At 38.4% G+C, this 17,509-nt stretch overlaps 1 protein-coding gene across 2 annotated transcripts in view; it reads right to left on the reverse strand.

Moving 5' to 3' along the window:
• NRXN1 (neurexin 1) overlaps positions 1–17,509 on the reverse strand; it is a 468,961-nt gene that overhangs the window by 114,218 nt on the left and 337,234 nt on the right. For both annotated transcript variants that reach the window (XM_010577779.1, XM_010577780.1), the window contains one exon: positions 11,267–11,438. In XM_010577779.1, the coding sequence (XP_010576081.1) occupies positions 11,267–11,438 (172 nt within the window). The remainder of the gene's footprint in view (positions 1–11,266; positions 11,439–17,509) is intronic.

A 17,509-nucleotide genomic window follows, 5' to 3' on the forward strand; every position in this document is an offset into this window, starting at 1 on the left:
AGATGCATTGTGCCACCTTGCCGTATTTAACTGAAAGGTGTTATACCTTCTGCGATCAAGCAATGACAACCGTGCCACACATTTTATCAAGATCTGAATTTAATTACAGGATCTATCAAGTCTAAGAAGGGATGAGCCTTTGTATTTCACCAGGATATCCAAGATGAAAAATAAAGGAAAAAAGAAAATCTGTCTGCAGAGTTAGAGAAGCATTATTATATAGCATTATCTGACAGAAACCCCTGATAAGCTGTCAAATTAAAAAGCTGATTTAGGAAACTTTACTGAAACCACTTTTTGAAAAGACGCTTACTGTAGTGTCTTGTTTGGGTATCACCTAGGCTCTTTATTTAAAGACAACAGCAGGATAGAACAATTTCATAATCTCTCAAAGGGCAGCAATGTTTTTTTTTTTTAAATAAATATTTCATAGACTTTGGATAAGCTGTAACAGAGGTTCACCCAAAGAGAATGGGAAAATAAATCACCACTTTTGTTAACATCAGTCTTTCAGATGAACAATAAAATTATACTGAAAGTGAGACCTAGATACATGCTGAAAAACACATTTAATCATAACCAAAGGGTAGTCAGAGCTGTATGAATCAGAAAAAGATGCAAGAAATCAGTTGTGCAATTACATGTTGGCAAAGGTAAGGTAACATGCTGGCCTAGTTACATCCATCACTTAACTACTGGTTTGTGGTTCAGTAAATAAGATTAATTTTTCATCTATTTTGATTCCTGCTAAAGTAGTTTCTTGCATCTTACTATACTCTAGAGAACTTGCTGAAGTGAGTTTCACAGATTTCCTTGTCTTATTTTTAATTCTCTATGTCATTATTTTACACACTGCTATAATGCCTTCTTTTATTCATATTATAACTGAACATAATTGTATGAATACAGGTAGATATCAGCTTCCTATAATACTCATGGGAGATTTTGTCCAGTTGAAACAAGCAAAAAACAATGCTATTTTAGCTTTGCTTTGGATAAATAATAAGAACAACATAGAAAAGTTAGTTGTAGGAAACATTTTTTGATTGAGTGATCATGAGTTGACTCCAATTAATACAAGGACAACTAAAAATAGGTCTGTAAATCAGATTCTTCATTTCAAAAGAACAAAATTTGATAAAGTGAAGAAAACCAGGTTGTATAATCACTCTGAGGGTCTGGACTCAGCCAGGAAGGACACTTGGAAATTCTTTAAAGTAAAGTATAACACACACCCCCCCCAAACTATATATATATAACTATATATATAGTTACATATTTGGACTTGTACCTGCAAAGTTAAAAATATACAGGGGGAGACCTACTAGGCTGAATAACTACACTATCATAGACTATATGAAAGTCTTGAAAAAAACCCAGACTTGCTCAGCAAAGAAAGCAGTGACTTTCAGAATTAGAAACAGAAATAAATATATAAGTAAAGTTGCCAAAACTCAAGGTCAAAGGGCCTTTTAAAGAAACTAAAATAAATGTAAAAGCCAGAGGTTCTTAAGTGCTATAAACAAAAAGAGATCATGGAAAGAAGGAGAGTCACTTTGTAGTAAGGTTGATGATGATCCAAGGGAGCAGATTGAATTGGCTAACAAGAATGTGCCAATGAAAATGTAGATCTCCACAGCTAAGAAGAAAACAACATACATATTCTTAATGAACTTGTGGGGTCAGACAGCATGGAAGATGATCTCTACCCCAGAACTTAAAAATAACAAGCCAGGATTTTTTAAATACAGCTATACAACGGGGCATGCTACTTCTTGTATTAAAGAACAGAAAATTTAATAGCTTTATATGAGAAGGGGGGGGGGAAAGCCATCCAGTCAAACTATTTAATCTGACCTCAGCCATACATGGTGCTTTAGAACAAATCTGAAAGGAAAGAATTAAAGACATGGAAGTGATTGGAAAATTAGATAAAATGCAAAACTTTACCAAATCGTGTTAGACTAATCTAATAGCTGTATTTGATAAGTTAACTGATTTTCTAGATGAAGGAAATTAAGTATATCTAATTTATCTGGATTTCGGTAAAGCATTTGACATGATGCCATGCAGCAAATCATTGATTAACTGTGGAAAACATAGAGGAATATAAAAATTGTACGGTAAAGAGCTGAAAAAAAAAAGACAAGGGATAGCATTGAACAAGGAATTTTTCCTCTCCTATTTCCTCTCTCCTCTCTCCAATGTAGAGACCACAGCCTGATATCCTGCCAGTGTGTCAACTATACCATCTTCTGGCCCTCATTGTTCCCCACTATATGACCTATATTTGAAAACTAAAAATCCTCAAGAGAGAGTAGGTCAGATTATTTGGAGAGCTGATGCCATCTAGTTGAATGGCTGGAAGATCTACATCTGCTTAAGTCAAGCAAGTATAATAAACTAAATGCTGAGTTCTACATTAAGTTAACAAGATGAACATCATGGTGAATTCTGAAACTGCGTTAGACTATGCCATGGGAGCTACCACCGAAACCACTGCAGGCGTGTAAGGAAAATCACTGGTTTTCCCACAGAACTACCAGGGTGGAATGCCTAAGAAAGTACCCGAGATGAGTTGCAGGACCAATCTTCTTTGGTATTTTCTTCACTGATCTCAGTAGAAAATGTTGACCACACAATGAAATCCACAGGTGACATAAAACTAGACATATTGGTAATTCTGAAGAGGCTACAGATATCAGTCAAGAGGAACTGAGCCCTTCCGAGTTAACAGAAGTGACACTAAAGCTTATACTACAAAGTGCAGGTCACACACTTGAGATATAAGACAAATCACACAATTTTTTGCAATAAACTGGGATATTACAGGAGAGAATTCATGAGGAAAGACATTCAATGGGTATACTAGTCAGCTGCAGAATGATATTGAGCCATCCAGTTCTGAGGTATGAAAAGGGAAAATAAGATCTTAGAATGCATCAGTGGAGATGACTTTCAGCATTAATGTCTTCATATGTCTTTACATGAGGTCCTAGTGTTTTCACTGCTGTTCATTTCCAGCCACATGTGCTTTTGAAAAATGAATTCAAAACAAAAAAGCATCAAAAGAAAGGCTACTATGATAAGCAGAGAAATGAGAAAACTATTCTGTGAAAAGACATACAAGAACAAAGCGGGATGAGCTGGAAAGTCTTTGGAATAGAAACTGAAAGAAAATTTCTAAGCACAGGAGTTTTCTCCTAAGTTACCCTCTAAGAGAAGCAACTTATGTGAAGAAGCAGACTTGACCCAGTACATTTTTCTTTCTCATTTCTTAAGCTCTTCTATCACTAACTTAACTTTTAAATACACATGGGGAAAAGAATTGGGAATGGGAAAAAAAAAAACAACAAACAAACCACAAATCCTTTAGTGGGGAAGTGGGCCACTGAGTTAAATACAGTTCCATTAATATTTTCTTTAGCATTCTAAGCATTCTCAGAACTTACTTGTTTTTTAACTGCTAATGAAAATAATCCATGAGCTGTCAACAGCATTAAACCTTTGTCTTGAGCCAGTGCAATTAATTCAAAATATTTTCTTTAAAAATTCAAATGATCTCACCTGTCTGCAGTATCTTTCATATATCAACTTTTCTTTTACTGTTATGATGCCTATCCAACAAAGCAAGTTGATTTTTTAACTTTGGGACAAGAACAAAAAATGCTTTGATCAATTAAAACGTTGTTTAAGCTAATGAAGGTTTTACAAATCTCTCAGTCTAGAAAAAAACACAAATAAATTGCGTAAACCACTAAATTTTTAATTTTAAAATTTTAGACATGTAAAAATTGGGAGGTTTTAAATGCTTATAGTTTAAAATATCTTCTTTTTTAAAAATACTGTTCATTTTTCATTTTTTCATTTTGTTTTGTTATTGCCTGTCAAAGGAAGCATTTTTTTTTTAATTCTTCATTCACTAATCTTTGTCTTCTCTAGTAATCTTGAAACTTCTCTAGTACAGCCACTATGTACAGTTTTTAACTTTTTTTTTTTAAATCTATGTTAATGAATATATAACTTAAGCTTTAAACGATTGTACCGCCATTGAAAATCAATGGATTTACAGTGTTGATTTTCATTAGGTGGGAATCTGTGCCTCTGTTCTCCCTAAGCTAGAGTCTGATCTATGAAAGGACTCTGCCTTTACCACCAGGGTTGTGTAATTTCTTCCTGTATATTTTCACATATGGAACTTTGTCAAAGACTTTCTGCAAATCCAAAAAAAAAAAAAAAAAAGTATGTTAACTCATTCATATTTATGCCCCATTATCTCCTATCAAACCACAGTAGGTTCAACTATAATAGTTACCAGCAGATATTCCCAGATGGAGACCTCCGCATAAACAGAACCCCAGGGAGACATGACTCCACGGACACATGAAGGGCCATAAAGAACATCAATGAATTTTACTTTCCTAATCTGGGAGGATGAGACATTACTTGATAACCAAGGAACTACTGACTTAGCTGGTATTTTTCCCTTTCTCCTTTTACTAATTCCATGGACTAAATATTTTAGACCCACAACTATAGCCTGATTTTATACATATGGCATAAATTTATACATAAAGTGTTCACTTGCGCTGTATAATTAATCTTCTGCATATTCCCAGATGGAGAGTTCCTGAGAAGTCCCCCTGTTCTTTCCAAACCCTGTTATCTCCAAGGGGAGTGAAGTATTATGAGATGTCCTTGTTTCATTGGCACTGCTAGTTTCTCGCAGCAGGAAAATGACGTACAAAACTGGACACATCGGGCAGTATCCGTTTCACAGAACCTTAATTGCTGTGAACGAAACTTAAGCCTTTTCCATTGCCTTTCCCTCCTGGGCAGAAAGGTAGTCGTTATTTTGTCTTTGGGAGCATTGCCCCCACCAAGAGAGACTGCTCCAAGTCTGTAGGCTTCGCAGCTCATCAGAAGAGGGCTTTCTTCATATCCTTTATGTCCACCATCGGGATTGACTTATCAAGGTGACAGATCTGACTGTAGGAGGGTCAAAACTCTGTCCATAGCAAAGGAAAGCACACGAGAGAGAACCAAGATGTATTCTTTTATCCAAAGAAGGAAGGAAGTGAGAAAAAAAGGTAAAGACGATGTGTTGCTGGACAAATAAACAACTAAACATATAGAAATCAGAAGGCTTATATTATTTCAACATGGAAAACACCCTGAAAGTCCCATGTCCTAACAGCAGCAGCCAGGGAAGTTTGAAAAATTACCGAATGGCAAATGCAAGGCAAGGCAAATACTGAGTGAAATCATTTACTTGTTAGGTTCCTTCCTCACCTTGACCATTACAATTTTGCATGGATGTGGTGATAACAGGCAGTCTGTCCATTTCATTAGAATATTCAAAGATATGCTTGTGAAAGAGTTCGAGATCTCTCCTGGCTGCCACACTTAACCCTGAGAAACAGAACTTTGATTCTCTTCAGAAGCAGCTGGAGGGGCTTGAAATTTGGAAGGTGTTTCTAAGCCAATGGTATGCATGTTAGACACCTACATGGACTGCTGGAGAAACACTAATCCGTTCTGGAGAAACAAATGTACTGACACAAATGTCTTCTGTCAATTTTATGGTCAATCTGAACACCGCAAACTAAGACAAACGGATAGCACTTATCCTAAATAGGATACATGGTAATAGCTGACTCTTAGCATTTATCTTAAAGCCAGGTGTATCCCATGAAAAGATGGCAGACACTTTGTCTATTTTCCAGAATACAGGGACCAAGAGAAGCATTTTAACGAGATGCCCAACTCCCCTAGCCCTTGGATGTTCTGCAATAACAACCTTTAGCCCACAGGCCCAGAGAAAGTCCCTAAGACAACATGTGTGCTCTCAGATGCTTAACCTTATGTGATAAAGCAAAAAAACCAAAACCCAGAAGAGAATTATTCTGCATTATACCAAAGCCCTAAGAGCTTCAGCTGCCAATTGCCATATTACCGAGGTATTTAGCACTAACCATAGCGTTAGCCTGCGGTTTGATTTTCCGCTAACATACATGGATTCTCACACAGGTTCTTCTTTGGTGTGTGTACGCTCAGTCATTAAGTTGTACTCCCCAGTCAGAGATACATCCGTTCCAGTAGTCTGGCAGTGTTTTGGACAATCTCTTTTGTGTGAACGACGTGTGCGAGACGCTCACGCTGTCAGATCTAGGTCTGTCAGACACATCCCTGACAAGGTCTGCGGAGCCGTGGGGTACCTGAGGACAGCTGTAACTAAATTAGGCTTTTCTAAGGCTGACCAGAGATCCAGGGATGACTGGGAAGGCTTCATTTTAGACGTTTGCCTGCATCAGGCTGTATCTTCCAGGCTGCTGCAGGGTCCCGGGAACTGCTGAGTATTCCCAGCAGTGTGAACAGCTTTAAAACCATAGACCAGCTGGCCAATAGCTAACAGATCATCTTATATCCGGAAAATTCTGCATCAGTCTGATTTATGATGGAAGTCCTGAAGAGTACATTCCTGCTGGTAAAATGATTGGTTGCACTGTGTTTTTTAAAAGAATTGGCATTGGGCAAACTCCCTTTGACTGCATAAAGTGTAGAGTTATTCACAGAAAAGCGATTCTGAAAATCCTTCACAGTAAATGGTGATTATTGTGGCTTTAGAAAGTCACCTAGCTTGTTCTGATATACTTTCCCAGGCTGGTAAAATGGACAGCCTTCACTACTGACTAAGGAAGAAAAATTAGAAAATTGAGAAAATTGATTTTCTTGTTAAGTAGGTATGGTTATGAGCACTGCTGTGAGAAAGATTTTTTTTTTTTCCCCCATTTGATTTGATTTGAAACAGATTTTCTTTCAGGTAAGGAAGAAAAGGTTGTTTCAAATCAGATGAAATGCTTTGTTCTCAGATTACCTAAATCCCCTATAAACACTGGGCAATCTTGAAATGAAAAGTCAGAACATTTTATTTAGAAAATACTGAAATTAATATTTTGCCATTACTAAAACCAATTTCCTATTATTTTGTTTTTCCTTTGGCCTTAATTGTTAGATCAGTTTGACCCAAATTAACAAGTCCTTCCGTTTCCTACCATAAATGCATTCTTAGCAAATCTATATTTCAGTGTATAATTATTACCTAACTGAAGGCTCAAGAACAGCCTGTTCACAGAAGTATCTGGAGTTGCTACTGTGGTGCAGTCTGATCTCCACAATAGCAGAGAGCCAGTCAGGGAAGGGAATTAAAACTAAGTTGCGAAGCAGACAAGATAAGCTGTAAGGAGTAGAAAGGATCTGCATGGAAAATGGGGTTAGTCTATTGATTAGGAACTCTTGACTGCACAGTCAGCAGTTTTCTCATTCCTGTTTAATATGATCGGAAATTAGGCTGCATCCAGATAAGTTAACGGGAAATCACTACCTCAATCACCAAGGTGAAATATTAAAGTTCTTTGGAAAGATGCAGAGGGATGATAATCATTAGGTGAAGAGACAGAACATTGAGTTTAGTTAAGAAAGATGGAATATACAAATCCAGTACAGACCTGGGCATCTTAGCTATCAAAAACCCACAACATGCCATTCTCATTCATAGGGCTACCTATCAGCCACTGACACAACGAGAAAGTGACTTTGATGGGAGTCTGGAAGAACATACGTAGGTAAATCTAAACCTCTGTTTCTGAAAATCATCCAGCCATTTCAGAACACTGAAGTTCTTCACATTTGTCTAGGACTAAAGCACATTTTTCCCCACTATACTCCAAAACCAGCCAACCACCTTTACAAGGTTAATCATCCTCTACCACTGGCCACCCCCACCTTTTTCCTTTTACAGCTCTCTCGTTTCATGGATACTCAGATACAAACTGAAGGGGCATTTGCCCAGACAAGATTCCCGAGAAAACGTAACACTCAAGTCTAGTGGGATGGAGAATGATGTACAAGAGAAACATGCTAGATCCTCATCAGCTTCCAGGGTCATTTCTGCAGTTTATGCAGCTCTAGGATAAAACACATGAAGCAACCGTGGAAGCCCTATGGAGCGTTGCCATACAATAATTTTTGCAAGGTGTCTACCTCTGACTGCTCATAAAGCAATATTAGAGAATCACGTGTGCTACACCAGCTAGAAAACCCTTTGTGAGACCACTGAACTCTGGGCAGCTCCCGAGACCCAGGACTGAGTTCAGGCTCCCTACAAATCCCACACAGACTTGTGACAATCAGGGCCACAGCTCTTTTTCAAAAGATGCTTGCTTCGAGCATCAAGAGGGGTGCCCACAGCATCCTCCCAGCAAGTGATGCAACGCCGACTGTTGTCGGGCCTCGGGTGCCATTCTCTGCAGCAGTTCGAGGCGGCTGTATGAAGGCTACGCAGGCAACGAAACTGGAAAATCCTAAGCCTCTGATCAGAAACTCCTCTCAGAAAATCTTCACCCAATGTTTTAAGACGCTGATCACAAACAAGCAATGTCTTGTAGTCAGACACTCCAACCAGAAGTGTAATTCAGAGTATAATCTTTCCTCAGAAAGAACAGAGGACTGATCAGTTGGTACGCTTTAGGAAACCAACTGGGTTTTTTTTTAATATTATTTTATTTTTGAAAAAAGGAAATCCAGTGTATTTCAGAATACCAACTTACTAATTAAGCTGCTAATCTTGCTTCTATTCTTAACTTTTAAAACCCCAGAAATAGGAGAGATAAGTCTATGCTTAGGTACAGTGGTGCAGGCACATTAAGAAATTATGCAGAAAGAAATCATTCAAAAAACAGTCACAAAGCAAAAAAAGATTTTTTTCTAGCACTGAAATGAAAGCTAACGAGCCCTCCTTCATGCAAACAAGATTGAATTCAGTCCATATTGTACAACTGCAACATGTCCTCCATCCAAAATGTGAGCAGAGAGCAAGTTAGCTGGCTAGCCAATACTGCCAGGTACGACTGTCTGTCCCTAAACCAGCAACAGCAGTACCACATCTCAACTGGATGCAGCAGCATTTGCCAAACTGCGCTGTCTGGTACCTTGAAGACATCCCTTTTAGAAATACGACTTTTAGAACTGGCGTGACAGCGGTGGCTTTTAATATGGTGCCATTAACATCTTCAGAGAAGTATCAACCTTGCTCAAAGGCAGCAGAGTCTTCAGGACAAGCCTGCGTCTTTTCTAAAAGGTACATCGATACCAATCTGTGAAGAAACTAGTGTTTATAAAGGGTTTCTGTGAGGAGTGCCAAACCTGGTGGAGCAGCACGGAAACATAAAAGAAAGGTATGGCTAGGTGCTCTCACGCTGGGAGGAGGGCAGAAGGGACAGAAGGTGAAAAGGAGGAGGATGGATTTCAGAAGCGATGCTATGGTATTCAGGAGCCATAAAATATTACTATGGGAAAGGCAGAGAAAATTAAAGGCCAACTGCAGTCTTGGAAGATCCAGCAATAAAGCAAGCCGACAGATTCTGTACCCCGGCTGATGAAGCAACTGAAAATGCCTTGAAATGCAGCTTGTGCACAGATTGCTAAAGGAAGCTCAAGAAGCTCAGATTCCTTGTTTTCCTTTTTCAAAGAAAACATGCAATCTCCTTCCACCCCACTAATCCCATCCCAAGGCAATCACTCTATTTTCTAAATTGATCTATGTTCAGTATAAATACACGAATTCTGTGTGCCGCTATCTTCAGAACTCAAAATGCAGTTTGTCCTTGTTGTAGCCACTTTATATTTTCATGAAGAAACAGAACGGGGAAAAAGAAAATTTTTTTTATGCTCATCATTTAGGTATAAAAACAAAAAAACCACCCCAAACCTGTTTTTCCTTTCTGCTACATAGGTCTTGAACACAAACTAAGACACACTCCTCCCCAGTTTCCACCATCTTATTTCAGGGACCATTTACCAAACATTGCAAAAGTTAGAAAACGAGGGGGACACATGGGAAACATGAATATCTGAAAGATCACAGGACATAATTCATTCAGTATCCCCCTTTCCCTCAAGAGTTTATCACCTCTCAGAGATGCATCTAACTTAAAGCCATTAATTGTTTCTAACTGCCAGAACTGTCGCTCATTCATAACGCATTAGCACACAGGTGGGTTTTTTAACAGCTCCTGCTGTACATAATTTCATTTGTGATGCACACTTTCATTTTTATTTTAAATTCTAAATTATTTCCAAGTAAAGATCTGAAGGATTATGTTTCACCTGTGGATTTTTAAAAAATTATTTTTATTTTTTAAAAAGTCAGGCGAACAGCTGGACTACAACTCAAACACCAAAAAAACCCAAACCAACATCTAAATACTAATAATTAGTGCAGGGAATGGCTTATGCATTCCTTATTAGTGAAACATACCCTCCTGTCCCACTCCACCCCCAAAATGAAGAATTTTCTACTTTTAAACAGAGAAATCAGAACTGTCATTTATGTAATAGCAAATATGCAAACCAGAATACCTTTCACTTACATCTCTGGATTTGCTGCCTTTTGTTTAATAATATAAACACACACGCCAACTGTTAACAGATAACATGCAGATTTTTAAGTTACCATTAATGGCTCAGTAGTCCTATTCAATAAGAAAGGGTTTGCATATCTGAAAAACCTGTTGCCTTTAAAAATGAATAAAATTAGTAACACAGTAATCTTCAGTGCATGGCATTTGCTTAAAATTAAATACGGGCCCGATCAAGGCAACTCTGTACTCACATGAGCAGTCCTGTTCAAGTAACCAGCATCACTTGCGTAAGTAATATCCTGTAGTTTGTGTTTTAAGTTAAGGCACCTTACTTTGGTTGGTTGGTTGGTTGTAGAATTGATAACTGATACACCTTTTGGTTTATGCCTGCTGGATCACTTCTGCTAAATTCATAAGCTTCAGACTGCTTTAATAACAACTTGTAATTAAAAGAACACAGACAACCTTTTCCTCAGTAAACGTTTTACCCCATCACTTGGAGATCAATTTGGAAGTCACTTTACTGTGTAGCTTTTGTCAAAGCCTTTTTTTTCCCCCTAAAACAAGAATCCAATAAACCCAAATGAAAACAAGAAACAAAACCACTATTTCATGCCTTGACAACTGTATTTTTCCACTTCCAGTAATAACTTGAATTTGCGCTTTTAAACTCACTTAGGAAATACCATCATCATAAACTGCATACTGCTCAGGACTCTTTAACTACTTAATTAGCTACTAAAACCCTGCGAAGGAGCTGACGTTGTATCAGAAGAGAAGCAAAATGAGCCAAACTCCACGCATCCCCCACCCTCTTACTCACAAGCGTTAGTGTAAGCCCTTACCTGCTGGGTAACGTTCGATAACTGGCCAGTTGTCCACCTGTAATGTGGCATTGCCACCACTTCTTGTGAAACGTACTACGTGGTATTTTCCATCATTAATGATTGCGTTGATCTCTTCAATAGAGATGTCATCAGTTCCAACATTAAATTTAACTCCAATTTTTCCCTGGTGCTGCATGTCAAAAACAAAAAAAAGCAAAAAAAAAAAAGAGGAAGAAGAAAAAGAAGAACTAATTAAGAGTTGTTTTAGCAAGAAATGGAGACAGTGTGTCATACAGGGAAAGATTTCTAACAACATCTTCCCTCCTCAGATGTAACTTCTGAAGGCTTGCATGTGGCAGTGACAAGCCCCCCGACAGCTCAGTAAGTCCAGGACGTCTCTTTGATGGATAATTGATATTCCAAATGAGTTATTTCACCAAATTGAGTTCTCTCCTTTTCCAAGAGATTCAGACCAAGATGAGGAGGGAGGGAGGAGGAGGAAAGCTCAAGTTTTCTTTCTTTGTCCCCTCCCTCGCCTCCATGAGGATTAAACACCATTTTTCCTTTTAGGCTTTCACAACGGAAAGCCTTGCAGTGTCACTTGGAAGAGGTTTGAGGATTTTCTGGCTATGAAAGCCAAGGTCCAGCCCTGCATCTCCTTCCCCCAAACCTCGTTCACGCTCAGAGTGTTCACAAATGATAACAAAGGAGGAAACTTTTTCTTTTCTAATGGAGTGGGTTTTTTGCATCACACTGTAGTAGCTCTGAACCATTAAGACAAGAACAGACCAACTGACTAACAAGGACTTTTCTGATCAGAGCCAGAGAGGAGCAAAAGGCATTTGTGACACAGGGACAGCACCTTTTTCCCCCCTAAGGACCAAGGCTCTGATTTTTTTGCTGGGATTTGCCTGTAAACTCCTGTGCCCGAGTGCGCCCAGGGCTCTGGGGACTTCCCATGCACATTCATACTCAGTACCAAGGCTGCAGATTTTCCAGATGATTGCGATATTGGCACGTTTTCATTTTTATTGTCTTTTAATTATTAAGATGTTCACTCTAATGGGACATTTATGTTTTAACAAAGTCCTTTAATGTCTATTAAAAGTTTAACTTAAGAACTTAATGATTTTTTTTCTGCCATAAAATCAATTCTATTCCTGAATAAGGATATTTATTAAATTGAGAAGAAAAAAAAAAAAGCACAGCAGAGTATGAGATTAGGGGCTTGTGCATAATAAGTGGCAATTCTATGTAAAATTTCATGTAATTAGTACTGGTACATCCTTCTTAAAAGTTAAAAAACTTCCTAAAGTTTTTACACTACCAGATGAAACACAATGAAACATTTCACTTTGTACCTCTTTGACATTCACGTCAATCTTTCCAGAACCAGCTTAACCTCTCCTGCATAGCTTTTGTGTCTGCTCCCTCCTTCTTTTACTACCCTGGCAGCACTCCCTGTAGTAAGCGTATCCTGCAGCTCCTTGTCTCTGGAAGTCTCCCAAGTGAAGAACTCAGGAGTTCTTCCACTTTATTTTATTCTCTTTTTAAATACTTGACTTCATTTTCCAGTAGTGCTTGCATATTCCAGTTACACGGTTGAGCAGCTGCTGAACACCTTTGGAGCAAGTCCCTCAACGTTTTGGCACTGCGCTATGACCTCTTCCGCTAAGATCTTTTTTAAAACCCTAAAAGGACCATTTCCTGCTGAGATTTGCAGAATGACTCTGAAAAGTATTTTTTTTTATTTGCTCAGTTCCTTAAATAACGTTCTAAATATTCTTCTTTTTTTCCTTGCGGATTGTTTTAACGTTTCTCTATTGGCTGGTCCTACTTTTCCATGCCGACAGGGTGTCAGTAAGGGATTCACCTCACCCAGCACATGCTCACCCGCTTTGGCCTCTCGTGTGAGCTGCGGAGCAATCTCTCACTTGTCCCGGGAGAGTAACTGTAGCTCCGTTTTATTTCAACTGGTTCAACTATGACTCAGAATAGATTTCACCCATTTTCTTCCATGGATGCAATAGTTTATTTGCTTCACCTGTTTCATTCATATGCTTACTTTCTTTATACAGAAATGTATACAAAGAAATATAATATTGTCCTGGTCCTAAAGCAATCTCCTCTTTTACTAATTTACGAAATGCAGAAAAACAGCATCTAATGATAATGGCATATGCACCTTTTCACACTACTTTAAAGAAATCAAAGTCTTTGAGGATTAAAAAAAGCTGACTAATTTTATGGTGATTCATAATTTTACTATCCATAACCTACATTTACATACCTGCTTTGCCATTTGCTATATATATGTATATACATATATTATTTTAGATCAAAAAATGACAAGGTAAAAAAGCACTTTTGAGCGAATAGGACAGGTGCAGGCAAAATGAAGTGGCATAAAAGGCAAATATATCAGCAGGTTTTCCAAAACTAAGAGAATGTGGTGTTGCAATGGTTACCAAGTAACCATTTGTAAATGGCCAGGTATTGGCAAGTGAAGTGAATGCTTTACAGACTTGAAGGCAGACCTTTAGCCTTACTTGATACAAATATACTTTTAAGTGGGAAAAAAAAGCAAGTTTCCCTGACTTCCCGACATTTGTACAGAAGTACTGTGCACAGACGCCAAGCACGCAGCTGCAATAGCAAAAAATAGCACCCTAGTAGTTGATAACATACTATAGTAATTTTTTTGGCTGTATTTCTAATGCATTTGTGTACCTGAGAACATAAAAAACTCCATATTTAAAGGATACGTTTCATTATTTCACACTTCTTCAGCACCTGTGGGCATTTATATAACCTCCTATAAAACAAGGAAGCAAATCTGGGTTTCGAGTTTAAGTCTTCCTTATTATTATATCCATATTTAAGTTTGACTTCTGAACCTCACGCTAAACACGATATGGACTACCACTCCATTGCGCACAGCAATTTAGAACTGCAAAATGAAATATGATGCAAAGACCTGACAGTACACAGGCCCAGACAGATGATGACATTACCACAAAGCAGTAAGTCACCACGTATCAGCTGAGTTGCAATAAGCACCTCTGTTTGTAGATAGCGGTTTTTTTAAGCCCTTGCACAATCATGCAGTAGTTGGACTCACTGTACTGCTCCTTCACTGCAAGATAATGTAAGTCACGTTATTTTTCATTTGTCATTGGGTAAGACCGTGTGCACATACAGTTACTGTGGACCAGCTGACGTACAGTAGCCTGTTGAGATAACTTTTATTTTTCCTTCTTTTTGGAGCAACACAGTAGCGCGGAAAGGGAAGAGACTGATAAAACTGAAGCATGCTAAACTACTATTTCCACTTTGCCAGCCTCAGTTGCATAATGCAGTAGTGGAAATTTTCCTTTATCACTTGTTTATTCATAATAATCTTAAAGTCATTCTTCCTACCAAAACCAGCCTCAGACAAATGCTGAATGAGAGGTTCCCTCTTCAGCATCATGATGATGGGCACTATAGAAATGTCTGTGAGTTACTAAGTACCACGATAAGTCAACATTACTGTTGAATGATGTTATCTTTGCCTGTGACCTGAAACAGCGCGGCATTTCAAGCTCATATTTCTGGGAGGTTATGTTTGCCCACTAGCAAAGATGATCATTTCAGAGTTTCCCTGGTAAAAATCAGCTCTGTACACAGGGCGTGTAGAAGTCCACCGTGCTGTTTACGGTTCTTAGCCTGTGTTTTACTTTTCTCAATCTCACCCAGTTGTGAGAGAATGTAGCAATGAATGTGCCTTTATCCAGTCTGAACTGGGAAGGCCACCATAACAGAGTGGAGACACGTAGGAGATGGGAGAGTCTCCAATATTGTTTCCAAGAGAGACCAGAAGAGCGGACACACCTTCAGGAGAAGAGTGAAGCATTTCAAGAAGTAGCATTAAACGTTGTTCTCTGTCTCCGGACATTATTTGGAACTTCAAATCAGAAGGTGCTGTGAATACTGCTGCAACCATCCCATCACCACCACCGCTCTGAGCAACAACCAGCAGCTCTTCAGAAAAGCTAAACTTCTGGTTTGGAGGTGCTTTGGCCATGTAGCTCTCCTGTTTCTGAGTCCAGGGTGACTTTCTCTCCACAGTACCCACACAGACAGTAAGCTCATTAGGCGTTACCTAAAGTGCATTACTGCGACGTGCAATGTCGGCTTTGCCTACAGTTTAACCTTTGCTGTCCAGCCACTTGTAGGACTCCAAGCTCACAGGGTAAGGATAAATATGTTAATGGCTTCAAAGCAGTTGGGTAAAAGCCTAAGATATACATGTTTAGCTCCAATCCTACATTCCTAATGTGCTCTGAAATGCCAGGAGTTTTGATTGCTCAGACAGTATAGGTGTGTGTGCATGCACGTGTATGTACCAATCATTTCAAAACATTTTGTCTTCAAAAGCACTGGCAGCTACTGTTGTAATCTAGCAACTCCAGTGGAATATTTTCAAGCATGTTTTATGAATTGTGTACTCTAAATACTTCTACCTTGGCTTTAATAGGCCTTTTCTGCTTCTGATGAAGCACCGGGAATGCTGATGAACCCGAGAACCGAGCAAGAAACGTGAAATGCAAATCAAGCCAGCGGCTGAGAGTGCAATTTGTTCCCTGTTGGACCCTAGTTCAGTGCTACTGATCTGCCAACTCCAAATGCAATAAAACCTATGCCTGTATTATATATATATATATATATATATAATCTCCAGAATAATGATATTTCCTATAGCATCAGCAAGGTTTTACTGCTCTCTGTAGTAATAATTCTGGAATCAAACAGGAGCGTGTGCAAATTTGGCACAACAGGAGTTTTGGAAGAGACCACAGACAACGTAAGCTCATAATGCTTACAACCTTTAACCACTTCCAAAGAAAAGTAATAATATTGTGACTCCCACAGGTGAACAAACAGAGAAAAAACACTCAAGCATGCCAGCTTGCATCTTATAGTGTTGGTCCCTGAGGCACAACTTTCTGGTGAATGTGATAACAAAGTCTTAGAACTAACTGATGGTTTACTTAGATTTTATTGAAGAATACGTTTCTTGAGTTTTATTAAGAAGAGTGAGATCATTTTCACTCAAATGTAATCAGAAGCTAATATTCTATATTACAGAAATTTATGCAAAATAATTAATCTCTGGTTTTCTGAAGCTTGTAAGGAAACGCATATCTGAAAATAGTACTGTGTGCTTCAGGAAGTGAGAGGAGGGATATATAATGGACAGAAGATATATTTAAACTCCAAGATTAATTGAGTAACTACGTATATTTTAGTCTAATAATGCATCAATATTTCTTATTACCATCTAGTATCTTCCACAGGAAACCTTTCCTGGGAAAGGCACAGAAAATATAAAACATCTGGGAAGAGTTCTTTGAATGAATACATCTTTATATTCCAGTGGAAAAATCTTCACTGTCTGGATGGTTTTTTATAATTTTATGTTACCGCTTTTCTCTAGAAAAAGCAATAAAATATTCAACCTAATATTTACCAACAGTAATCAAATCTTTTACTTTTTAGTCAACTGCAGGATAATACACCATAGGAACAGGCATTCTTCTGTCAACCCTCAGCTTTAGTACTTACAGTCAGGTTTTGTGTCCCTTCATGAATTCAGAAAGGTAACTGTATTCAGGGATGGATTATAGCTTTCAGTATATCAGTGTTTGACATACTGTAGAAAATGTAGGAGGGGCGTGAAAACTCTATCGGAGTGCTAGTGGTCAAAGTTACCCGTCATAGGTAGGCACTTCAAGCAAGGAAGCAAAGATTTTTGCTGATGTCTGATAGGGTGCATCCACCTTGTATTCAGTCTTTGATAGACTGGCATCTGACAAGCGTGAAACTGTTTGGTTTCTCTTTCTTTTCGCAAAAGCTGGAAATACGTAGCTACTGTGGAGAAGGGAAAAAAGGAAAAAAAACCAACAAAAACCCCAAACCAACCAACCAAACAAAACCCAACAAAAAAACCCAAACTAACCACAACAAACCAAACTTCTCCTTTTCCTGGTTGCTTAATAAGGATACTGTGCTATTCCCAGTGTTCCTTCTTGCCAATTCTCACCATTTATTTGCAACTTTCCTGATATTTGCTTATTTCTTAAATCCACAGCTCTGTAGACCATAGTTTATGAGAAAATCCCACTTTCCATTTCAAACCAAGCTCCTAGTTCTGATAATTGTACAGAAAAGCTTAAAACCCGAAGCCTTGCAGGCTACTAGAAAGAACTGAAAATCATG

Source organism: Haliaeetus leucocephalus, unplaced genomic scaffold (genome assembly GCF_000737465.1).
Source record: "Haliaeetus leucocephalus isolate CR32 unplaced genomic scaffold, Haliaeetus_leucocephalus-4.0 Scaffold577, whole genome shotgun sequence".
Taxonomy (NCBI): Eukaryota; Metazoa; Chordata; class Aves; order Accipitriformes; family Accipitridae; genus Haliaeetus; species Haliaeetus leucocephalus.